At 49.1% G+C, this 26,070-nt stretch overlaps 1 protein-coding gene across 3 annotated transcripts in view; it reads right to left on the bottom strand.

The window, feature by feature from the left end:
* Nucleotides 1-398: 398 nt before the first annotated feature.
* LOC106893683 (lethal(3)malignant brain tumor-like protein 3) overlaps nt 399-26,070 on the bottom strand; it is a 44,388-nt gene continuing 18,716 nt past the window's right edge. For all 3 annotated transcript variants that reach the window (XM_014951854.1, XM_014951855.1, XM_014951856.1), the window contains 9 exons: nt 22,303-22,413; nt 20,952-21,066; nt 20,747-20,846; nt 19,684-19,863; nt 18,005-18,136; nt 16,922-16,983; nt 13,176-13,342; nt 7,444-7,506; nt 399-943 (listed from right to left, as the gene is read on the bottom strand). In XM_014951854.1, coding sequence (XP_014807340.1) covers nt 815-943; nt 7,444-7,506; nt 13,176-13,342; nt 16,922-16,983; nt 18,005-18,136; nt 19,684-19,863; nt 20,747-20,846; nt 20,952-21,066; nt 22,303-22,413 — 1,059 coding nt within the window. In that variant the 3' untranslated portion in view covers nt 399-814. The remainder of the gene's footprint in view (nt 944-7,443; nt 7,507-13,175; nt 13,343-16,921; nt 16,984-18,004; nt 18,137-19,683; nt 19,864-20,746; nt 20,847-20,951; nt 21,067-22,302; nt 22,414-26,070) is intronic.

Consider the following 26,070-nt stretch of genomic DNA (forward strand, 5'->3'; position numbering starts at 1 on the left):
TATTTATCTTTATAGAGTTCTTTGCCTACCCAAAGCCTATCTACTACTCGCTTCCCACCATCTGGTGACACCAATGAGAACATTTTGCTGGTTCCCAGTAAGGACACAGGTCCTCACAGCTGGAAACCCTGTGCCCACGTCACCTTTCTGCCATGGGGCATGCAGCCCAGGGGCCAAGGGTACTGGAATAACTGGGATCAGTAGGAGAAACTGGAATTGAAAATCAGTCCCGATTTTCAGCTCTGGAGTCCCAGCACTGAAAGATACAGGTGAGTTGCTCTGAAGTGCATCTTTTCCCTATTTTCTAACTTTTTTTTTCTCAGTTTTTATAGATAGAGAATATATTAAACACGCTGGTGATAACTCAGTCTCTCTTTCAGGCACTGTCACTGCCTTACTCTTTTTTCTCAGTTTTAATAGATATAGAATATATTAAACACGCTGGTGATAACTCAGTCTCTCTTTCAGGCACTGTCACTGGACACAGCAGTCATTTCAGTCTGAGCTTTCCTCTTACCATTGCAGCTCCACCAACGTGACCCTGGATTCCCCTTAGAACCGGAGGTTTCTTCTAGATCTCAAAACGAGATTGATATTAGCAAAACCAAATTCAATAACAAAATAGAATAATATCCTCTTCTTGGAAGTGAAGCTGCCCCGTATCTCAGACTGCGGCAGGATTTTTTTTTTCTGTCCTCAAAATATTTTTAAGAATTCTACTTAAAATCCACCTGAGTCCTAATCTGCCTGTCGGACGGGTTGTAACTCTCTCTCAGCTGAAGATCTCCTCGTGGGCTCTGCCAAAGGGCTCTTCTCAGTTGTCTTCTGCTGACTTGAACATGAGAATGGCGTTGTAGATCTTCAGGGCAGGCCCCAGCTTGATACTGAGTATTTTAACGATGTCGCTCTGGTTCAGGAGCAGGAAAGCCTCACCATCTATCTGCTAGAGGTTGGAAACACAAGATAAGATAAAGATTATCACCAAGAGATAGGCAGGAGTCCCGCTTCTGGTTGGTCAATCTAACAATGTACTCGGAACTGAGGAAGGAAAGTACAAAGGCAGCTCTGAAGACTGAAATCTTGTCATTCTCCCTAGTTCTGGTGCCCGCACCCTGGTGAGGTTCTCAGAAATGCTGCCCTTCCCAAGGGTCTCAGGCCTCATCCAGCAGAACCTTTGTCTAGAAACAGAGAATCACAGAATCTTCTAGGTTGGAAGGGACCTTAAAGATCATCTTGTCCAACCATCAACCTGACTGACAAAAATAAACAACAAAACACCCAAGAAGCATCACCATCACTAAACCAGACCTCCCAGCACCACATCAACCCCTCTTTTGAACACCTCCAGGGATGGTGCCTCCACCACCTCCCTGGGCAGCCCATTCCAATGGCTGAGAACCCTTTTGGTGAAAAAATTCTTCCTAATATCCTGACATGTGGAAGACCTTTGTAAACTCTAATCTGGAGCTTCTGATGATGGAGCCAAGGAGCCTTCTTCCAGGTGGGATAAAAATACCAGATTTTTATAGAATCAAAGAATTGTCTGGGTTGGAAGGGACCTTTAAGATCATCTAGTCCAACCATCAACCCAACTCTGATAAAACCCATCACTAAACCATGTCTCTAAGCATTAGGTCAACCCGGCTTTTAAATCCCTCCAGGGATGGTGCCTCAACCCCTTCCCTGGGCAGCCCATTCCAAGGCTTCATAACCCTTTCAGGATAAAAATTGTTCCCAATCTCCAATCTGAACCTCCCCTGGTGCAACTTGAGGCCATTTCCTCTTGTCCCATCGCCTGTGACTTGAGAAAAGAGACCGACCCCCATCTCTCTACACCCTCCTTTCAGGGAGTTGTAGAGAGCAATAAGGTCTCCCCTCAGCCTCCTTTTCTCCAGGCTGAACACCCCCAGCTCCCTCAGCCTCTCCTCACAAGACTTGTGCTCCAGACCCCTCACCAGCTTTGTTGCCCAAGCCCAAGTGTGGGCAAGGCTTATGGAGAGACCGTGGGGAGGATGCTGGTTCATTAGACTTTATATTTACTATCATTGCTCTAAAAAGCCAACAACTGTCAGAAATCATATGGCCCAGGCACAACCTGTGGCCAGAAATCAGGTCAGGAAATCGAGAGTGTGAGTCTTCAGGAGGCAGATATCCAAGAATTAATATATTGCACTGATCTACGATGATTAGAAATAGAAATTCACCACTTCCTAGTGCATTCATCACATACTGTCAGAGCACAGACTCTTCACCCCCTGTTAAGCTGTTCAGGGGAAAATTTAAAACCAATCACCCCTTTTATTTTTTTTTCCACCTCTTCTTTTGTCAGCTCTGCTAAAAACCTTACAGATGAGCAAAACCCCTGAGATATGAACATCTGTCTGCTCTCCCAACGAGGATGTATGATGCCCACGGACAACAAGTCTGTTTAAAGGAGAACAGGAGACTCTTGTGCAATGGTTTTCAGTGCCACTAAACGTGCTTGCTTAGCACGTGGTGAAAGAGATTGTGTTTTATAGAAAACAAGGCTCAGTGAAGACATGTCATGTGTCTGGATTTATACACTCTCCTAAATCCACCCGCAAGGAGATATTCAATTAGATTCAAAGCAAGCAAGCAAAAAGCACACTGCCTTGTGAAAACACAAGATGCTCTAGGTAGCAGGGAGTGAAATCCCAACAGATTATTTTAAGAAGAGGTTAAAAATTTACTTGGGTTTACAAAAACATCCACAGAGACGACACAGATACAATTAATATAAACCCCAAATGCTGCAGGGAAGAAGCCAAAGATTAATGGATACAGACAAACAGTGTGTGTCTCCCTAAGTTATTCCATTAAAGTCCATTTACAGGGACTGACAGCATCTCATCCCCCCACTTGATGTTCACCAGCGCCGCAGACAGCACCGGACACTCCACTCCTCCACAACAACAATTCTTCTATTTCTGTAGTTTTCCTGACTGGAACTTTTTTTGGACGTCAAGGACTGGTGGAAAAGGATACACTGAATAAACTTGGACAAACATATAATTAAAGCAAAAGAGCTGGGAGCCAGGAGTTTTGGTTTCCCTTTCTCTAACCACACAAGAGACCGTCAGCAAGTTACTGAACCTCCCAGTACGCACACTGGAAATGACAGCAGTGCTCCCAGTCCACAAATGGCCCCACAACATCCCCAAATCTTATTTGCAAGCTGCCCGGAGTCTACACGACCGCGATGAATATGTTAAAAATAGCTTGAAACAAATGGACTGCAGCTTAAATTAAATAATACAGAGTCAAGAGTAGCGGAAAACTGCTGGAAAACAGCCCCACGTTTCAAAATGCTTTGGAGTCCAATATTATTGCTCTGTCTCATTTTCACTGCATTGCCACAAAGATGCTTATTTTAAACAGACCTTCCCTGAACTGGACCTAGAAACAAGCACAGCATCGGGGCCTTTGCTTCAGTATTCCTTTCTTTGTTCCATCTCATTCGGATGGTTTTTAAAATTCTGTGCACAATTTGTTCTCTCCGTTCCTAACGTAAGCAGCGACTTCTCCCCCCGGCCAAGAGATTTATTTGTCCTAAAGGGAGAGAGCTCAAAGTCCTGATTAAAGCTAATGGCCAACGTGCCTGGAGTTCAGCCCTCCCCTCCCTCACACCTGAATCCAAAGCCGAGCTGCTAAAAGGGTTTGGATTCAAACTGACAATTCCATTTGGGCATAAACCCCCAAAACAACCCCAGCCCCTCTCATCCAGCTCAGGGAATCCTACTTTGAGGTGGCAGAAAGGAAGGTGTTAAAACAGAACGTGGCTATGGGCTCTGTGAACCAGAAAGCAGTCGCTGTGCTCAGGACCCGGTTAAATTATGGCCAGAAGAAATAAAGCACATTGTGAATGGTTGGATTCGTTAGAAGATTTGCCACTAACATCTTGCCTACTGAGCTCTCACCTCTGAATACATCCCCCACCAGGAATCAGGATGCACCTTTTTTACACTCACCTACACTGAAAGATCGGTTCATCCGAATAAATTTCATTATTCCCACTGTATTCAATTAAACAACATCGTTACAGGGTGCACAGTGCTTTTTGCAAGGCTCCACTTCGTTTGCTTTATATTTTGTGCGTGTGCGTTGTTTTTTAAAACAAGGGAAACCAAAACACAGAGACATAAAGCCCATAAAATGCACTACAGCCTGATTCATCCTGAAAGGAAGCCAGCTCTGGGGAGAAGTCATCTATTAAAAACCTGCCCTTTACAGTCACTACGTGCAGTGCTCTTCCCCAGAACAGAGGGTGCGCACAGCGGAGACGGTGCAGCCTCTTCCTTCAAGCTCTGAACAGTCAGAGCAGCAGAGCTGGGGTGCCAGAAGGGGAGGGATGTCTGTGCAAATTTATCAGGGGCTCCTAAAGAACCTCCCAGTCATACCTGAGGTTTCAATGGGAGCCAAAGCACCCAACAGAGCCCGAGTCTCTCTGAGCCGTGCGAAGACGTGTGCTAAGAAAGAGGAGAGCCCCAGCCTGCGCTGGCTGCGGTTTCTCAGAAGCCACGGGGAACGCACCATGAACAGAGTCCAGCACGTGGCAGTGAGGATGGGACACACCACGTGCAGGAGATGGCAGTGAGGGCAGGAGATGTGACAGCAAGGACAGGACACACTGGGTGCAGGAGGTGGCAGTGAGGACAGGAGGTGGCAGTGAGGATGGGACACGTTGCGTGCAGGAGGTGGCAGCGAGGACAGGAGATGGCAGTGAGGATGGGACACACTGCAGGAGGTGGCAGCGAGGACAGAAGATGGCAGTGAGGACAGGAGGTGGCAGCGAGGACAGGAGGTGGAAGTGATGATGGAACACACTGGGTGCAGGAGATGGCAGTGAGGACAGAAGATGGCAGTGAGGATGGGACATACTGTGCAGGAGACGGCAGTGAGGATGGACACGCAGGGTGCAGGAGATGGCAGTGAGGATGGGACAGGAGGTGGCAGCGAGGACAGAAGATGGCAGTGAGGACAGGAGGTGGCAGCGAGGACAGGAGGTGGAAGTGATGATGGAACACACTGGGTGCAGGAGATGGCAGTGAGGACAGAAGATGGCAGTGAGGATGGGACATACTGTGCAGGAGACGGCAGTGAGGATGGACACGCAGGGTGCAGGAGATGGCAGTGAGGATGGGACACACTGGGTGCAGGAGATGGCAGTGAGGATGGGACACACTGGGTGCAGGAGATGGCAGTGAGGATGGGACACACTGTGCAGAAGTTGGCAGGGAGGACAGGAGGTGGCAGCGAGGACAGGAGGTGGCAGCGAGGATGGGACACACTGTGCAGGAGATGGCAGGGAGGATGGAACACACTGTGCAGGAGATAGCAGTGAGGACAGGAGATGGCAGCGAGGACAGGAGATGGCAGCGAGGATGGGACACACTGGGTGCAGGAGGTGGCAGCGAGGACAGGAGGTGGCAGCGAGGATGGGACACACTGTGCAGGAGATGGCAGGGAGGACAGGAGGTGGCAGGGAGGACGGGACACGCAGGGTGCAGGAGGTGGCAGTGAGGACAGGAGATGGCAGTGAGGATGGGACACACTGGGTGCAGGAGATGGCAGTGAGGACAGGAGGTGGCAGCGAGGACAGGAGGTGGCAGCGAGGATGGGACACACTGTGCAGGAGGTGGCAGCGAGGATGGACACGCAGGGTGCAGGAGATGGCAGTGAGAACAGGACACACTGTGCAGGAGATGGCAGGGAGGACAGGAGATGGCAGCGAGGATGGGAAACACTGGGTGCAGGAGATGGCAGAGAGGACAGGAGATGGCAGTGAGGACGGGACACGCTGGGTGCAGGAGATGGCAATGAGGACAGGACACACCACGTGCTGCAGATGGCAGCGAGGACGGGGAGGACAGGAGGTGGCAGTGAGGACAGGACACGCTGGGTGCAGGAGATGGCAGTGAGGATGGGACACACTGTGCAGGAGATGGCAGCGAGGATGGGAAACACTGGGTGCAGGAGATGGCAGAGAGGACAGGAGATGGCAGTGAGGATGGGACACACTGGGTGCAGGAGATGGCAGTGAGGACAGGAGATGGCAGTGAGGATGGGACACACTGGGTGCAGGAGATGGCAGTGAGGACAGGAGGTGGCAGCGAGGACAGGAGGTGGCAGCGAGGATGGGACACACTGTGCAGGAGGTGGCAGCGAGGATGGACACGCAGGGTGCAGGAGATGGCAGTGAGAACAGGACACACTGTGCAGGAGATGGCAGGGAGGACAGGAGATGGCAGCGAGGATGGGAAACACTGGGTGCAGGAGATGGCAGAGAGGACAGGAGATGGCAGTGAGGATGGGACACACTGGGTGCAGGAGATGGCAGTGAGGACAGGAGATGGCAGTGAGGATGGGACACACTGGGTGCAGGAGATGGCAGTGAGGACAGGAGGTGGCAGCGAGGACAGGAGGTGGCAGCGAGGATGGGACACACTGTGCAGGAGGTGGCAGCGAGGATGGACACGCAGGGTGCAGGAGATGGCAGTGAGAACAGGACACACTGTGCAGGAGATGGCAGGGAGGACAGGAGATGGCAGCGAGGATGGGAAACACTGGGTGCAGGAGATGGCAGAGAGGACAGGAGATGGCAGTGAGGACGGGACACGCTGGGTGCAGGAGATGGCAGTGAGGACAGGACACACTGTGCAGGAGATGGCAGCGAGGACAGAAGATGGCAGTGAAGACAGGAGGTGGCAGTGAAGACAGGACACACTGTGCAGGAGATGGCAGTGAGGACAGGAGGTGGCAGCGAGGATGGGACACGCTGGGTGCAGGAGATGGCAGTGAGGATGGGACACACTGTGCAGGAGATGGCAGCGAGGACAGAAGATGGCAGCAAGGACAGGAGGTGGCAGCGAGGACAGGACACGCTGGGTGCAGGAGATGGCAATGAGGACAGGACACACCACGTGCTGCAGATGGCAGCGAGGACGGGACACACTGCATCGAGCCCATGCTCTGATGTCCCCACCACTGCCTGCTGAAGGAGAGGTTCTCCTCCTGCTCTCACCTCAGCCCAGGGGGGAAGCCAGCGATTCCTGGGAAACCCTAAGACTGCCAGCCTCCCCAGGAGAATTGGGCATATGTGCTCGTTAGAGGGAGCAGATGAGATCCTCATGGTGCCATTCCAAGAGGACATCTTTATAGCGATGCCAAACCCACCGCGCAACGGTCCAAGACAGGATGTTCAGCATAAGCTCAGGGAGTGGAACTGCAGGGGAAATTTAAAGCAGCAGAATGCAATTAGCCGTGCCGGAATTCAGCCCGATGCTGAAAAGCTGCCTCCTAAATGCCACAGGCTCTTTGATGACAAGCCTGAGCATGTCTGTGCTCTCTGACTCCAGGATTAAGGGGTACACAACCTCCTCGCTGCCCTCGGCACGGCCCGGGGCTCGGGCAGACTCCACTTACCTCTTCCCTGAACACGGAGGCTTGTTCTTTGCAACCGGGTAAACGCTGGATGAAGCTCACCACCTGGGATTGCATTGGGGAAAAGAGAAATAGGCATAATTAAAACGGGGCACCACCGAGCTAAAAGGTCGTATTTCTGTATGTGAGTTCTATATGCAAGAATTTTTCACTGAATTTCACCGAATTTCACTGAATTTCACCGAATTTTTAGAGTTGGAAGGGACCATAGAGATCATCTAGTCCAACCCCCCTGCCAAAGCAGGACCACCCAGAGCTTGTCAGAGCATGTTACTCAGGAGCATCCAGGTGGGGCTTGAAAATCTCCAGAGAAGGGGACTCCACACCCTCCCTGGGCAGCCTGTCCCAGGGCTCTGTCACCCTCACTGGGAAGAAGTTCTTCCCCATATTCAAGTGGAACTCTTTATGTTCCACCTTGTGCCCGTTGCCCCTCGTCCTCTCACTGGGAACCACTGAAAAGAGTCTGGTTCCCTCCTCCTTCAACCCTCCCTTGAGATACTTGTCAGCATTGATAAGGTCTCCCCTCAGCCTTCTCTTCTCCAGACTAAAGAGTCCCAGCTCTTTCAGCCTCTCCTCATAAGGGAGATGCTCCAATCCTTGAATCATCTTTGTAGCCCTTCGCTGGACTCTTTCCAGTAGTTCCCTGTCCCTCTTGAACTGGGGAGCCCAGAACTGGACACGGTTTTAAAACTTTAAAGTTTTAAAACTTTAATACTTACAACTCCCCCATCAATGAAGGGTACGTATGAAACATGACTGGGTTGTTTCTGCCATACCCCTGTGTAGCACATTCCAGTTCCCTCTAACACTTTCCACATGGCCCTTTGACCACTTCTCTTCCTGTAAGAGCCCAGTTCCTCCATTGCTCCCTTTTATAAAATACCAACACTATTTTTACAGATAAAAAGCCGTATATGGCTATACTATTTTAAACCCATCCACAACTTCACTTTCTCTACGGTATTGCTGGCAATTAAAATAAAAAAGGAAAAAGGATTAGACAGTCTCCCTTGATGACATGCCTTTAAGAGACAGAATAAACCAACTGAATGAGTGTTTACCAACACACAGAAGGCAGGAGCTGGGAAAGAGAGGAGTTTTGGGTTTTATTTACTCCGTTTTGAGTGCACAGGATCCGTGGAACCAACAGGATTAAAGGAGTAAAAGTTAATTTTACATTTCCCATTAGGGAAAACCTTTCTAAGTAGGAAATCTGTTAACATTTGGAATAATCTCCCCAGAGACACGCGAGCAGCCCTTGGATGACATTAGATAAGACTAAGCAGTGCGAGGAGCAGTCCCGAACGCAGCGGAGGGTGACTTAATATGTATTGTCTTCTCCAGCTGTAGCTTCCCTGCTTCAGAGGAGATTTGTACATTGAGGCATAATCAGATCAAACATCTCATGCTAATTGGATGCTCCCTCGCAGGAACAGCTCTGTTTCATGAGGCATATTCATGTGAGCTATTCCAGATGTGACATGTCTTCCATGAACACAAACAAACAGTGAGGGGGGGGTCACTGTCAAACACGAGCTTCCCTTTAACTCGGGACTGTCAGACTCTCCCCTAAACCCTGTCGATGCATCTCCAGCTGATCCCACCACTTGACTAATCCTCATTCCCTTCCCCCAGCTCCAACCACGCAGGAAGGGAGCTGTCAGCCTGCCCTCGGGTTCTGCTCTGCCCCAGCAGAGGCTGATTTCTGGCGAGCAGCTCTGACTCCCCTGCTTTCTGTTACCTAACCTGAAAGCAGAGCATCCTCTCCCGTTTCTCCCTCATCTTCCGCGAGCAGCGACAGCTCCATTTTAAAGGGAACCCCTAAAATCCACATCCCCATCAGACAGTGACTCCAGATTTTCACAGAATCTTCTAGGTTGGAAGGGACCTTAAAGACCATCTTGTCCAACCGTCAACCTGACTGACAAAAATAGACACCCACACAACAAACAAGGAGCATCATCACTAAACCAGACCTCCCAGCACTACATCAACCCCTCTTTTGAACACCTCCAGGGATGGGGCCTCCACCACCTCCCTGGGCAGCCCATTCCAAGGGCTGAGAACCCTTTCAGTGAAAAAATGTTTCCTAATATCCAGCCTGAACCTCCCCTGGTGTAACTTGAGGCCATTTCCTCTCATCCTGTCGCCTGTGACTTGAGAGAAGAGACCGACCCCCACCTCTCTACACCCTCCTTTCAGGGAGTTGGAGAGAGCAATAAGGTCTCCCCTCAGCCTCCTCTTCTCCAGGCTGAATAACCCCAGCTCCCTCAGCCTCTCCTCATAAGACTTATTCTCCAGACCCCTCACCAGCTTTGTCGCCCTTCTCTGGACCCGCTCCAGCCCCTCAATGTCTTTTTTATGGTAGGGGGCCCAAAACTGGACACAGTACTCGAGGTGAGGCCTCACCAGTGCCCAGTACAGGGGGACCATCACCTCTCGGGCCCTACTCCCCACACTGTTCCTGATCCAGGCCAGGATGCTGTTGGCTTTCTTGGCTTTCTTCTGTAGAAGTACAAACTCCTATTATCAACAAAGAACAAAATACTACTTCCCTTTTGAATCCCTTTTGAAGGGTCTGGTACCTTCCAGAATTGAAGAGAGAGTTGGACCCCTGGGGGCAAGACAGTAAGTGCCCTTTATTGTCCCCGGTATTGAGAGGCTGGCAGAAATCTCCAGGGACTGATCTGAGCTTGCCTTGCTCCTGTGCCCTTCCCTGCACTATTGCTGCTGGCTACTGTCACAGACAGGGAGTGACAGCCCTTTGATCTGTCCCAGATGTCATTTGTACAGACACCGCAAGCACTCCGTGCCCCAGGAGTGGCCTTTTAAACTAACAGGAGTCCTGGGGTTTACCAGACACGGAGAAAAGAGAGGGAAGGAGGATGCAAGAGGAGAAAACAGGAGAGAAGGTGCCCAGGATGGGAGCCAGCCCAGAGGTCCCACTGAGCCCCAGTGACCTGGCCCATCACCGCTGGGGAGGAGAGTCCCCAAACCAAGAGGTGGCAGTTGAGGGACAAGGGAGGCTCAGGAGCACGAGGCCAAAACACAGTAACACCACGGGCTGGAGGAACCCAACACAGCCCCACACGGTGGCAGGGAAACCCTGGACCAAGGGAAAGGGTGAGGGTGGGAGAAGTGTGGGGCAGGTTGGGAGCACGGTGGGGTCAGGCAGCTCAGGGCTTTTCCTTTGAGGAGGAGCTCTTCCTGCTGGGAACAACCTCACAGAGGTACCTGCTGGAACCCTCCTACGCTACGACTGCCCGTGGGTACAGGGAAGGGGGCTGAAAAAGGGCTTTGTGTCATTCTGAGAACACCTCAGAAACTCCACACAACCCCTAGGGAAGGTGCTGACGTGACCCCAGATGCGTGTGATAGATTGAAATCAGCCCAGTATTCACCTTTTTGGTAAAGTTGGAAGGCAAGAGTCACAGGGCACCCCTTTGGTATCAACCTACAGCAGAACTCAACGCCTGGTGAGACGATGCAGGGAGGAGCTGGCTTTAACTGGGAGTTAGTAACGCACAAACAATTAGCACAAGGACAGTCTCCCCGCGAGGAATTAGCATCTGATACAGGATTAGCTAATGAACAATACAACCCTAGCACATATTAATGTTCTTCTCCAATTCAAGATCCTTCACTAGCTGTGCTCTGAAAACAGGACAGGAAGATTTCGATAAATAACAAAGCTGCATTAAAGCAACTACTCTTGTTGACTGTCTCAGTGTTACCAAGAGTTTCTTAGCTTGAGGGCCCCTAAATACTGCTGCTGCTCTGCCATTTCAGCTGTTCTCAACCAAACAGAATCAAAGCAACATTTTCTTCCTTAATGTGGGTTTTATAAAATAAAACCAGTTCTTCAGTTCAAAACCAAAGGAGAATTTTACACCCCCCTCCCTCGCTCTTGTTTCAGAGCAGCAGAACGGCCTCCTTTGTGCAGGGGAGTTCAAAGCACCACCCAAAGGCAACTGTTTGCCCTGTAGGAAGATGTCAGGAGCCCAAACGCCGACCGATCAAATCGACTTTGGACTCACTAAAACACAGAAAGTCCTGCTGCTTTCATCTTCCAGCCCCGCGGCTACATTTCCCTGCACATGCTGATCCTGCAAGTGCTGGAGCAGAGGCCAAATGGATTCCTACGGGACTTCGTGATGAGCCTAATTTGCAAAACCAGATCCACTTTGCTGAAACCCAAGACAAAAACCTGTAATGACTTTGGCCAGTCCATTGTGGGGCTGCAACTGAGCTTTTTAATGTGCCATTCACGCTCCCACCGGCAGCCAAACCCTTCCCAGTTGTCTCAGGCTGCAGCACGGAGCGCGCTTCGGCCTATCCCGGGTTCTGAATTGCTGGATCCAGGCCTGCCCTGCACCCACGCCCTGCAGGCCCTGCTCACACTCAGCTGGTATCAAACCAATATCCCAGCTAAATTCACTCAGCGGTTGCTTTAAAGGTCAACCGCAAAGGACAGATTTTATTTGGCTTGTATCCTGTTCTTCCATGAACCAGCCTCCATGTTTGATCCAAAAGAAAAGAGCTTCTGATTTTCATGTCAGAGGATTAACTGCTTCTGCCTGTATTGATTTTCTAAAAGACCTTTTGGAAAAAATCAGTGGAAGTTTTCTCAAAAGAAGGATATGAACAGCAAATCTTTCAAAGAGATTATTTCCTCCTTGCTATGAATTTAACTCAGACACATTTTCATTACAAAAAAACACCCCACAACAAACAAAAAGAGGACCAGGTTTTAGAACAGCCACACTAATTGCTCTATCCCCATCACACCTGCTGTGGTTCCTGTCTCCTGTGACACAGCAATCCCACCCATCTCCTCCAGCCCAAAGAGCAAAGTCAAGATGGGATTTCTCTGCTGTAAGAGGCACTTAGGGAAAATGCACTTCCGAAAAGTCTCTGAAGATGCATCATGAAGAACTGCACCTTTTCCCTGCTTTGCAGATTACCTCCAGCCTTGCACGCACAACATTACAGCACATTTCTCTTGAATTAAACGGCCTGCGATTAAGGATCCAAATTGTCACCAACTTCCCAAGCAGAGGCACAAATATTATTTATGCCCGAGGCACCGAGGCAAAAAACCAACTACTCAGCACACAAAAGACACTGGCTTTTTCACACACCACCTAATTATAGGAGACATCTCAAGAGCTAGAACTGCAGAGACGTATCCCCAGCTACCTCGGAGAGAAATCAGGTCAGGCTGTGGGCAGTTGTGTTGCAGGGGAATCAGGGAGGCGCAGGAGGAGCGGGCAAATTATCTGCAATGGAAAAGTGAATCAGCAGCAAAGTCCCAGGGAAGGAGGAGGGAGATGAGAGAGAAACGGAATCCGCTGCCAGAGTCATGTGTCAGGCCCGGGGACTGGAAGATCAAGGGGGAAAGAGAGAGAGAGAGAAAGAGAGAGAGAGAAAGAGAGAGAGAGAAAGAGAGAGAGAGAAAGAGAGAGAGAAAGAGAGAATTGTATTTAGGGAAATAAGCTGTGGACACCAGAGGGTTAATAGGGATCCTTCCCCTCTCTTATAAAGGGACTCGGGTATAACTTCCAGCTGAGTCAGCTACGGCACACGCAAAGCAAACAGGAGAGCATTGCCTAGGGAAGGAAAGGAAAGAAAATGAAGATGCCTTCTAATTAGCACTGCAGAAGAGGAGGGCTCTGTCACTCCTGCACCCCGGGGAAGCAGAACAGGGGACTCACCTCTTCCACAGTCCATTTGGCCACGTGTTTGGCCGTCAGGCCCGAGACCTCCGGCAGGAGCCTGCAGTGCTGCTCCCAGCAGAGATGGAGGCGGTGGGTCGGGTTGGAGGCCAGGGAAGGCATGAAGATGGACTGGTGGAGGGCCTGCTGGAGATCCAAATCAGAGTCTGGAAAAGGAAACGAAGACAAATCAGAGCCAGGCTTCAAGTAGGAGCAAGTACAACAAAAGCAGGAGGAAGGGTGACACTCTGGGAGGGGGAAAGCAAGGCAGGGCAAGCAGCCGGCCAGGCACGGCTACTGCAGGGCACGGGGAGCTCTCAGGGGGTTCTTCCACCCTCCCCAGAAGGAGAAAGGGGGGAAAAAACCAAAAAGCTAAGATAAGATAAGATTGCCAGACTGGAGGCTTTATCTTTAGCTTCTTCCCTGGAAAATGATGTCATGCTGCTACCAGAGAAGATGTTTGCAGCGTTTTATTGACAAGGTGGAGGAGTTCTGGTAACAGCATCTTCAGCTGGAAACTAATGGCATCGCTCCAGCTCCCAGCTGTAGCCAGCCTGAGAGGAGAGCTACGCCTGCCAGCTCATGGCCCGGGCTCACCAGAGATGCTCCCGGGCCAGCAGAGATGCACCATACCTTCAGACATCAACTCCCTCCTCGTGTGTCAAGTGAGGGAAGCTTTAAAAACGAAGGGAAAAAAACCCAAAAAACCCCACGGAAGAAATCACCCCTCCCTGATGAGATCACTGGAGCGGTGCAGAGTCACGGTCCTACAGGGACGTGCCTGGTTACACAACGAGAAGCAAAGCAGAGGATGGAAAGATGATGGGAAACATTCCTCTGGTTTACAGGGGTGTGCTGTCCCCTGGGCACCCACCCAGCCCTGCCAGGCTGTGTGCAGGGTGGGCAGGGTGCGCAGGGTGTGCAGGGTGCGCAGGGTGTGCAGGGTGTGCAGGGTGCGCGGCACCATCCCGTGGCAACTGGCCAAAATTCCCTGTTATCACAATAGAATCATAAAATCATAGAGTTGTCCAGGCTGGAAGGGACCTCCAAAGGCCATCTAGTCCCACCCCCCCGCAGTCAGCAGGGACACCCCCAACTAGACCAGGTTGCCCAGGGCCTCGTCGGGCCTCACCTTGAATATCTCCAGGGAAGGGGCCTCAACCACCTCCCTGGGCAACCTGTTCCAGTGCTCCACCACCCTCACAGTGAAGAACCCTCTCCTCATCTCCAGTCTAAATCTGTTCCCCTCCAGCTTGAAGCCATTGCCCCTCGTCCTGTCACTGCAGCCCTTTCTAAACAGGCTCTCCCCAGCCTTCCTGTAGCCCCCTCAGGGACTGGAAGGCTGCTATTAGGTCTCCCCGGAGCCTCCTCTTCTCCAGGCTGAACAACCCCAGCTCCCTCAGCCTGTCCTCGTAGCAGAGGTGCTCCATCCCCCTGATCATCCTTGTGGCCCTCCTCTGGACCCGCTCCAGCAGGTCCATGTCCTTCTTATATTGAGGGCTCCAGACCTGCACACAATACTCCAGGTGAGGTCTCACCAGAGCAGAGTAAAGTGGCAGAATCCCCTCTCTGGACCTGCTGGCAACGCAGCTTTTGATGCAGCCCAGGATGGGATTGTCCTTCTGGGCTGCAGCTGCCCACTGCCTGCTCATGTCCAGCTTCTCATCCACCAGCACCCCCAAGTCCCTTTCCTCAGGGCTGCTTTCCAATCCCTCACCCCCTAGTTTCTATTGGTGGCGAGGATTGTTCCGGCCCAGGTGCAGAACCTTGCACTTGTTCTTGTTGAACCTCATGAGGTTCACCTGGGCCCACCTCTCCAGCCTGTCCAGGTCCTTTTGGATGACATCCCCTCCCTCTGGTGGGGGATATTCCTGCCCTTGTTTGGGAAGGGTTTGGCAAAGCCAGTACCCGTAGGGCTGCCGCCCGCGCTGCTGGGTTGGCTCAGTGTTGGCACAGCCGGCGGGTGGTAGGATGGTGTGTGAGGATCTGTGGGGTGCGCCAGTCGCTACGTGGAAAGCAGGAAGGAAAACAGTCTTATGAAGGAAAAGCACATTTCCATGATTTCTCTGCTCCTCACCAGCCGAAGAGAAAGCAGCGCTGGAGGCAGAGCCTGATCTAGTGAAATGTCACTCCCCTGTCCCCAGCCCTGTCACCTTACCTCCTGAAGGGTGTAGGACAGCATCAAATACAGGCTGCTCTTCTTAATAATGAGACCAAAGAGGGAGGGTTTTAAAAAGATCAAGCCTGAGTAACAACTGCTCAGCTCAGGAGGTGATGCTCCTGGTGACAACAGGGCAGAGGGCTGTCACCTACTCCTCCCCTGCCTCCCCACCGCCCCGGTGGCAGGGGCAGCCTTGTCCCCATCTCCCTTGCTGCAGGAGGTCCTACTCCTGCCCAAGGTTTCCATGCTGCCACGTCCCTGCAGGGTGGGCACTGCTGCTGTCACGGGCTCTCTCTTTTCCTTCTCTAACCCCAAATCCTTGGCGGTGAGTGTCCAAACCCAACCTGAGATGAGGAGAGGGTTCTTCACTGTGAGGGTGGTGGAGCACTGGAACAGGCTGCCCAGGGAGGTGGTTGAGGCCCCATCCCTGGAGATATTCAAGGAGAGGCTCGACGAGGCCCTGGGCAACCTGGTCTAGTTGGGGGTGTCCCTGCTGACTGCGGGGGGGTCGGACTAGATGGCCTTTGGAGGTCCCTTCCAGCCTGGGCAACTCTATGACTCTATAAACAAACGACCTTCTCTTGGAGAAAGAAGCAGGGTTCTAACAGTCTAAATGTAGATGGGATGAAAGCTCTGGGTCATCACGAAATCTCAGGTCAGTGGATTATGGTAGAATTTCCCTCCACTGATTCCCATCACCCTGTTTGAGGTGAATGTGAAGGGAGAGCAGGCAGCTTTCCCCGCCAGCTGCGACTGCGGCTCACAGCTGGCACACTCCTCCAGCTCCCACTGCACAAGTCAGCACGAGGTAAAAATGAGTACTAAAAAAAAAAAAAAAAAAGGAAAAAAAAAGAAAAAAAGCTAGGCACCTGTCCCAGTTTGTGCCTGCTTAGCTATTTTGGATTGGAGACTTATTACCATGTTAAATCCTCCTAAAAGCCTGGTCAGCTCAGTTCTCTGAAATGGCTTTTTATAGTAAATCTGAAAGTTAAGCATATGGTTTGCTAAAGTGATATCAGAAAGCTCCTCTTCAAAGTTAACCTGTCGCATACCAGAAAAAAAAAATAATAAGGCATTGTTTTTCCATTTAATTCTTTTGCTTTCTTTGTCATCCTTAAGGGAACCTTAAAAAAGTCACTCCCCAAAATGATTCTGATTATGTTTCTGAATGCCCAGCAGAGTCTAAAGACAGATATCGATGGAAATTGAACTATTTGTCAGGTTTTGACCAAGTCACCCTTGTCACCTCTGTCAGCACAATGTCATTGACTGCTCAGGGAACAAAAACCCTGTGTCACTTCAGAAGAGAAGGCAGTGGCACAAGAAGGGGTGCAAGCTTGTTTTCTCAGTTAATAAATATAAGGCTTCACTCTACAAAGTATTAAACCTTTCACTTCTAAGGAATTTTACCCTTCCTCCTCATTTTAAAGGAAGAAAGCCTGCCATTCCCATCCCCTCCAGCGGGTGCTTTCTCTTGACTGTGGAATCAAAGACAAAAAAGCTGTGAAGTTTTAAATGCTCCTTGTGACTGTGGAATATGCACATCCACGCACGCACGCAGAGAAAGAAAGAAAATTTAACCAACCTTTCCCATTGCTTTCCTGCTTCACCAGCTGGAACTTTATATAGGCGTGTGAGCACCCAAGCCTGAAAGCATCAATTATAAGACATTTCAAAAGGTATAGAAATTGATATCATAGAATCATAGAATCATTGAGGTTGGAAGAGACCCTTGGGATCATCGAGTCCAACCATCTCCCCTACTCTACAAAGTCCTCCCCTACACCATGTCCCTCAGCACTGCATCTAAACGGCCCTTAAACACAGCCAGGGATGGGGACTCCCCCCCCTCCCTGGGCAGCCTGTTCCAATGCCCGACCACTCTTTGGGTGAAAAATTCTTTCCTAATGTTCAATCTAAACCTCCCCTGTTGGAGCTCGGAGCCGTTCCCTCTCGTTCTGTCACTAATTCCCTGTGAGAAGAGACCAGCACCAACCTCTCTACAGTGTCCTTTCAAGTAGTTGTAGAGAGTGATGAGGTCTCCCCTCAGCCTCCTCTTCCTCACACTAAACAGTCCCAGCTCCTTCAGGTGCTCCTCATACGATTTGTTTTCCAGCCCCCTCACCAGCTTCGTTGCCCTCCTCTGCACTCGCTCCAGCCCCTCCAGATCTCTCTTGGATTGAGGTGCCCAAAACTGGACACAACACTCGAGGTGTGGCCTCCCCAGTGCTGAGTACAGGGGCACAATCACCTCCCTACTTCTGCTGGTCACACTATTTCTGATACAAGCCAGAATGCCATTGGCTTTCTTGCCCCCCTGGGCACACGGCCGGCCCATATTCATACTGTCTTCTCCATGCAGAGATTAATGGGATTTATAGGAACCTCAAACTTTTCCCTCTTAAAATAAGCAACCGCACTGCTCCGTCCCTGACCTCTCTCTCCTAAGCTAAGGACTGTGTTGTTAAATTCAGGGCTACAACTCAGATTTGAGTTTACTGCAGGAAAGAGAGGCCCCAAAACAACGGGAGGAAGGGAGGAGATTCACCACGTCATTCTACAACCCCATGCTGCCGATCTGTGATCAAATTGGGCTGTTCCAAGTTAGGATTTACATCTGTATTTCAGCATGTATCGCACGAAAACACATCACAAAAATCTTATTTACTTTTTTGGTTTGGCTTTGATGTCTGCAGAGGAATCCTCTTCTACCCAGTCTCTCTCTTGGTTGTTTTCAGACTGCTCCGACAGGCTGTGAACGCTGCTTTGACACGACTTTTCACTGTCTTGTGCGGATTTTCTGGAAAGACAGATCAATGATAGCAGCTAAAGTGCCATCCTCTGTTCCCTTCTCTCTCAGGAGAGCAAAGCTGGCTGCTCCTCACAAGCTGCAACTACCACCTAGTGGCAGGAGCCTTCCTCTCCCCCACCATCCTCACTGGCACAGCACAAAGTGCTTTTTTAGTCTTCAGCACGGATGGAGAGAGATTATGGGAAATAAATCAGCCCCTGTGGACCGAGGCTCTGATCCCAGCAGTTACATGAAACCCACTGAAGGATGTGTTTATGGTGAAATCAAGAGATTTAAGATTTTGGAATCTCGATACCTTCAGATGATAACATTTAAGAGTCTCCATGACTGAGTTTGATGCATAAACTGAGCTGCGCAGTCGCCCAAGGAAGAACAAGCTGTAGGGTATTATCAGATTTACATACCCAACTCAGACCTCCCACTATCAGGAAATGAAATACTTAGGAGAAGAGAAATGTTATTACAAATTTAGAATGCCATTTATTTGGGGAGAATTCCAAAGCTCCAACATTTAAGAGTCTCCACGACTGAGTTTGATGCATAAAACTGAGCTGCGCAGTCGCCCAAGGAAGAAGAACAAGCTGTAGGGTATTATCAGATTTACATACCCAATTTAGACCTCCCACTATCAGGAAATGAAATACTTAGGAGAAGAGAAATGTATTACAAATTTAGAATGTCATTTATTCTGGGAGAATTCCAAAGCTCCTGAGAGCACTTTATGGTAACAGTGCTGTTGAAATCAAATCAATTCTGGTGTTGAGATTAGCAAACGGAGACCCCCTGCACATTTCTGGGATGGGAGGAGGCAAACTTTGGCCTGGGAGGGGAGGGAAGTACCCTTTTTTCTAGCCAAATGTATCTTGAAAATGTAAATCAAAGCAAAACAAACTTAAAAATCTATATAAGACTTCATATAGAACAAAGACCATTGGAGTTTGCTCTAGTGAGACTGGTTTTGTACAAACTAAAGGTGATGATAATCAAAGCCAGGTCTGTCCCAGGACACATTCTCCTGCAGCCCAAGAGCTAATACACACTTTGCTTCAATGATACTCAATTCCAAGATTTTCATATAAGAAAATAAAGTACCTGAAGGAGCTCAACTTGTTTGCCAAGTGAGACACAGAGCCATTACACCCAGTAGTGTAATGCAGCCAACTCTGGGGTGGATTGCACTTACATGTTAATAGTGCAAAATAACCTTGCTTGACAGTTTTAGGCCAGGAAACGAAGGAAAAAGAATATATTTTAAATTGAAACGGCAAGGAAAAAATTTATGGAGACAGAATGCAATTTCCTTTGTTGGAATGTGACCAGAGCAGCAGGATTAAGGAATCAAGAAACCTATTAAGGCACATGAGGGTATAAAAGTGCACTGCTCTGTGTTAAGAGTGTCTGGGGCACGGGTCAATATTCCAGACAGATGAACTCAATGCTCTGCTGCTTCTCTCTGCCAGATCCTGTGGTTTTCAGCTTTGTAAAATGGTTTTGCCCCCCCCCAAGACCCTGCCCAAGAAAAAGACTGAGCTCACCTGGATTGAGGAGAGTCCTCCTGAGAAGAGTCTCCTGTTCCCAGCACAAACTGGGCAGGAGTCTCTGGCCTCTTGGCTTTCTGGAGGCTGTTGCTGGGGGCAGGTCTCTCCCCGCTCAGACGGTCCTGTAAGGAGTTTTCCCTGTTGAGGTTGACATCAGAGTACGGGCAGCCAACTAACCTGGGTTACAGAAAAAAGGAGGAGGAAAAAAAAAAAAGAGAGAGAGAGAGATGACGATGCATGTTTTTAAGTCGTACAGACTTGGCAGCCTCAGGCAAACCATCATGATGATGCATGTTTTTAAGTCATACAGACTTGGCAGCCTCAGGCAAACCATCAGCAAAGCCAGAAACACTCTGGGAGATGTTATTACCCAGCTTTAGGTGTGGGAAAGCAGGGGGACTACATGGCAGAATCAGAAACCAAAGTCATGTTTTTAAAGAGTCGCCTTAGAGGAAAAAAAGAGCTCTTCCTCTGGAACCTGCTTGTCTGAACAGTATTTCACGAAACAAGCAACTTTAACTGAAAAACTCAAAGCCCTTTACCAGGTTATATACTACTAGGTCTTCAGACCTCCCATCTGAGATTGTTTTCGTGTTCTTTAAAACAGTTTAATCAGGAAAAGCCTTCCTTTTCCCAGAGCACATCAGAAATCAAAGCACAAACCAGGAGCTAGCTCTCCTCACTCTTGTACCTTAATAATCTACCCACGCGCTCTCCCTCTTTCACTGTCTCCTTGTGTACTGTTCTGGGGTATATTATTTTACCAAAAAAAAAAAATCCTTCAGTAATGCCAGAATGTAGAAATTGGAGTAAATTAATCTCTGTTGGATTGGATTGCATCGCAGTTGTAATGATTATACTGGTCTAAACAGAATTTATGATGAAAGAGCACATTTAGACACAAGAGGGAGCTGCAAGTGCAGCTATAACCAGCTCCAGAATAAACACCCCGAGATAATTCCAGTGCAGGTGCTTCTTGCTGCATTATTACTGTTATTATCATGGCCAGCAGTCAGGCTCTGGCAGGCAGAAGCCTTCTCAGAAGATCTCAGAGACGTACGTATAATGTGTTCCGTATCGCGGTCCCCTGACGTGCCCGATGCCGTGGCAGCCGGGAGTAGGACACGCTTGTCCCACTGGTCCCACTCGATCAACAGCACCTGGTAATCAGAAAAAAAACCCCAAAGTTAGATTTGTAAAACTCTCCCTGCATCCAAAGAGCAGGGAAATTGTTCGACGTAACAATATGATGTCATCTACTTTACCTAGAGGGACTTGCAAAGCATGGCCAGTTTTCGCACACCAGCCGACTGGATGAACGTCAGGGCTGTCTGCATCCACCCAGAAATCATAATTACTGTCCCAGCCATCAAAATGTATCTAAAGGAAGCACAAGGTCTCTGTGAGACATGGAGTTAAGGACGTGACTCAGCTCTTGTTTTACCTTCCCCCTTTGTTTCACCTTGCTCAGCTTGAGGCCGATTCATTCCATCTTTCAGTCAAGCACAATCATCCTTTGTGCTCAGAGTAACTCTTTGCTTTCCTGACCCCTCCATCTGTGTTTTACAGAGCAACCAGACCCTGGGGACAGTCAAACCCCACGGTCTGCAAGAAACCCCCCAGACTCCAGGGAGCTCCAGCACACTCTGTACTCAAAACACTAAATCCATGCAAACACATAAATTGCTTATTTAATTGTTTTGTTTTCCGAGGATCCCAAAATACTGTAAAAGCCAACAAGTTGGGTGAGTTTTGCAGTGAACAAGCCAGAATCTTCTGGTGGATGAAGGGACGAGTCATAGTTAGCTCAGATCCAGGTGAGGTTACCAGAGACTAAGGACCACTGGGTTGTTTTTATGTGGCAAATTTTCAAAAAAAAAAGTACAAACTGAGTATTATGCTACTCAGAACTCGACTTTTGCTTGCAATCACAGTGATGAAACTGAGAATAAAAAGCTGATGGAGGGGGAACTCTACTCCTGCACACTAATCACAGCGATGAAACTGAGAATCAAACAACTGATGGAGGGGGAACTCTACTCCTGCACACACAGTCATCCTTTGGGAAGGAGACCTATGGCTGAGGAGCCTCCACCACCGCAGCCTCCACTTTAGCTGCCTCCTACTTCATTTCTCAAGAAGCCAAAGCAGGACAGATTTTTCTGGCAATGTATTTACATGATAAGAATTAGTCAAAATCCATGTAGGTAACAAATTCATCCGAGAGAATGAAGCTGCTTCCCACGTGCACCAGGGTTTAACTTGCTTTGGGTTTTTTAAAAAAAAAAGGAAAAGAAAATTGTCAGGTAGCATCCCAGCAGCAGCACATTAACGCTGCCGTCACTCGCACGGAAACCGCCGAGAGATGGAAAATCGTGCTGTCAAATGTTATTTCAAAATAGTTACATTAAAAGAGTAACTAACAATACCAGGCAATTCCATCAGATTTCAACAGGACAAAACAACCGAAATTGTTTCCAGCTGGGCAGGCCCGGAGGCTCCATCATGGGCAAAGCATTTGTTTGCTGCTCCTCACCCCAAATGGGTATTTTTTCTGAGCTGCCGATCACCATATTCCTCAGCACGAGGGCTCTGCTCTTTGCAGCAAGGTCCTACCTTAATGCGATGGTCGTCTTTGTCAACGATTGTTGCCACTCTTATCAAGATGGGATTTCTTCTGTCTACGGCCTCTAACTTCATATTCACTTGGAATCCGTGAGCGGGGCGCTGTGAGAGAGGGTTGGAAGCAGAATGTGAAAACCTCTGGGTGTTCAGAGCCAGTCGCCTGCTCTGGATAAAATGCACTGAAGGGTCCATCTCCCACTCAAATGCCTTTGCAGCTTCGGCCCCTCATCTCCCAGGGCAGGCTGCTCTGGAGGTTAAAATCAGAGTTTCTCAAAGGATTAAAGCCCTCAAAGGATTAAAGCACAAGTCTTACGAGGAGAGGCTGAGGGAGCTGGGGTTGTTCAGTCTGGGGAAGAGGAGACTGAGGGGAGACCTTATTGCTCTGTACAAGTACCTGAAAGGAGGGTGTAGAGAGATGGGGGTTGGTCTCTTCTTCCAAGTTACAGATGATGGGACAAGGGGTAATGGGTTCAAGTTGCGCCAGGGGAAGTTCAGGTTGGATATTAGGAAACATTTCTTTACTGAAAGGGTTATCCAGCATTGGAATGGGCTGCCCAGGGAGGTGGTGGAGTCACCATCCCTGGAGGTATTTAAGAAACGTGTAGACATGGTTCTTCAGGGCATGCTCTAGTGCCCAAGATTACTGGTTTGTGGTGGGGTGCTGTGTGGGTGGGTGATGGTTTTTGGTTTGGTGGTTGTTGTTGTGTGTTTAGGTGGTGGGTGGTGGTTTGTGGGTTTTGTGGGTTTTTTTTTGTTGTTGTTTTTGGGGTTTTTTTTGTTTGTTTGTTTGTTTGTTTTGTTGTTGTTGGTTGGACTCGATGATCTCTGAGGTCCCTTCCAACCACTACGATTCTGTGATTCTGATTCTGTTTGTCAGCAGCATTTCAGAGCCAGGGCAAGAGGCACTTCCCCAACAGAGAAAAGACCACAAGCTCTAGAGATGCACAGACTGACAGTGAAACTCCCAAACACAGCAGGGAGATCACGCGTCTGACATGGACAGCGGCCAGTTCACCACTGTCTTCCACCTGAAACACACCACCGTGTGACATCTTGGGGCAGAGTGGCTGGAGCTGCCTGGCAGAAAAGGACCTGGGGGTGTTGGTCAAGTGTTGGCTGAACAGGAACCAGCAGTGTGCCCAGGTGGCCAAGGAGGCCACCAGCATCCTGGCCTGTGTCAGGAACAGCGTGGGGAGTAGGACTCGGGAGGTGATGGTCCCCCTGCACTGGGCACTGGTGAGGCCTCACCTCGAGTCCTGAGTCCAGTTTTGGGCCCCTCACCACAAAAAAGACTTTGAGGGGATGGAGCGGGTCCAGAGAAGGGCAATGGAGCTGGTGAGGGGTCTGGAGACCAAGAAGGGTCTGGAGAACTTGTGAGGAGAGGCTGAGGGAGCTGGGGGTGTTCAGCCTGGAGAAGAGGAGGCTGAGGGGAGACCTTATTGCTCTCTCCAACTCCCTGAAAGGAGGGTGTAGCCAGGGGGGGTCGGTCTCTTCTCCCAAGGAACAGGTGATTGGACAAGAGGAAATGGCCTCAAGTTGCACCAGGGGAGGTTCAGATTGGAGATTAGGAACAGTTTTGACATGGAAAGGGTTATTAAGTCTTGGAATGGGCTGCCCAGGGAAGGGGTTGAGACATTCCAGTGGTTGAATACCTGGAGGCATCCAAAAGACACGTGGACATAGTGCTTAGAGACATGGTTTTAGAGTGATGGTTTTTTATCAGAGTTAGGTTGATGGTTGGACTAGATGGTCTTAAAGGTCCCTTCCAACCTAGACAACTCTATGATCCTATGATCTCTCTTCACTACACTAAACATGACACCCTTCTTGCCATCAGGATACCACAGAGCTACCTTCATTAAGCAGATTACCACCTACTTCTTATGACTTTGCTTGTTAACGATGACTATGGAGAACTGTGGTGCTGGGACCTCAGAGCAGCTCTGGCCACTGGAGTCTCCCATCTCTGCTGCCAACTCACCCTTTCTCTGAAACCACAGCAATCAAACTAATTTGTAAAAACTCCAGAATGTCCTTTGACCTGATGTGTGCCCTTTGCAGCACCCGCAGACACAAACCTCTAAGTAACAGACAGCATTTACCAATTTTTCCAGTTATCTTTAAATGACTGACTGCAAATTCCTCCTCTGAGCCCCTCACCGGGGGGTCACCGAGCACCCCATACTCATTCAAAACACGTCCCTCTTCACTTCTGCACACAAAGGTCAGGATTTTAGCAAGAGATGATAAATCGTGTCTTTGAACAAGATCAGGTTAATGAAAAGATGATTAAAATCTCTCTTCCCTCACAATCTTCCTTACCCTTCTTACTGCCAGCAGCCAGGGGCAGGGGAAGGAGGTCCATTTCTGAGCTAAGGGGGTTACAGACTCCAAACTTCAAGTTTCTCTGGTCTTTTCACCTGGACACAGACATTTATCCCCAGGCTTTCAGCCGCACACCACACTAGAAGCCAGACAATCTCAACTGCTTTTAGTTTTAAGAGCGTCTTATTGAACCAGCCAACCTTGTCCATCTTCCTCGAGGAAGCAGCCTGAGAGCTGGAGAAAAAAATCCTGCCCAGAAGATGCACCAGGCTATTTTTTTTAAGTCCTGCTGAAGGGCTGCTGCCTTTTTGGCACCGGGTTCTGAATGTTTTTCAATTGACAGCCCGAGACAATGGGCTGAAATAGCGACGCTGAGGACAAAGCTGTCTCCTCCCGTGTTTCTGGGTGGAGGAGAAGGCAGAAATCCAGACACAAGATCTGCTGTTTGGGCTGATGATGAGTGTCTTCAGACTACATAAGATAGCCCTTGAAAACTGTTAAAAACTAATTCAGTGAGAAATGCCTGTTCTGGCTCTCAACCCATATTTTTATGTACTGATTTCCTGTAATTGCTAGCTGGAATAATAATAATAATAAAAAAAAAATCAATAACTCTGCCATGTATTTGCACTTCAGACCGACCAAGCCAGAAAAATAACGAGGTTTGATCTTGAAAGAGTTCTATTAACTGTTGATATATCAAATGCCTTCTTTTTTTTCCCTGTCTCATTTTCGAAACACAGTCTTGGACGCTAATTTATATTCTGGAGTTTCACAAGAGCCAGAATTGGCCCTTCTGCTATTTCTCTCCAAGCCAGATACCTGAAGGAGCAAAAAAAAGGGCTGCAGAGACGTATGTCAAAGAGGAGAAGAGGCAGCCAAGGCAGTTGAGTTCCCTCTTGGGAAGACTTTTCACTTTGGAAGAATTCAAAAGAGGGAGCAACCCCTGTCCTGAGCAAAGCCCTGTTATGTTTGGGTGGCATTTTTCAATACATTTAAAATTCTGAAAATCTGAGGAAAGACTAGATGATCTCTATGGTCCCTTCCAACTCTAAAAATTCAGTGAAATTCAGTGAAATTCAGTGAATGCTGTAATGACACATTACTGAGGACCTGAGACTGGGAGTTTTAAGTAGGTTGTACTTCACTGTTTCTTTTTCTACCACGAAGAGTTTTATTATCTTTCCAAAATATTTCACAGAATCACAGAATCTTCGAGGTTGGAAGGGACCTTAAAGATCATCTTGTCCAACCGTCAACCTAACTGACAAAAATAGACACCCCCACAACAAACAAGGAGCATCATCACTAAACCAGACCTCCCAGCACTACATCAACCCGTCTTTTGAACGCCTCCAGGGATGGGGCCTCCACCACCTCCCTGGGCAGCCCATTCCAATGGCTGAGAACCCTTTCAGTGAAAAAATTTTTCCT

The sequence above is a fragment of the Calidris pugnax genome, unplaced genomic scaffold (genome assembly GCF_001431845.1).
Source record: "Calidris pugnax isolate Ruff unplaced genomic scaffold, ASM143184v1 scaffold166, whole genome shotgun sequence".
NCBI lineage: Eukaryota > Metazoa > Chordata > Aves > Charadriiformes > Scolopacidae > Calidris > Calidris pugnax.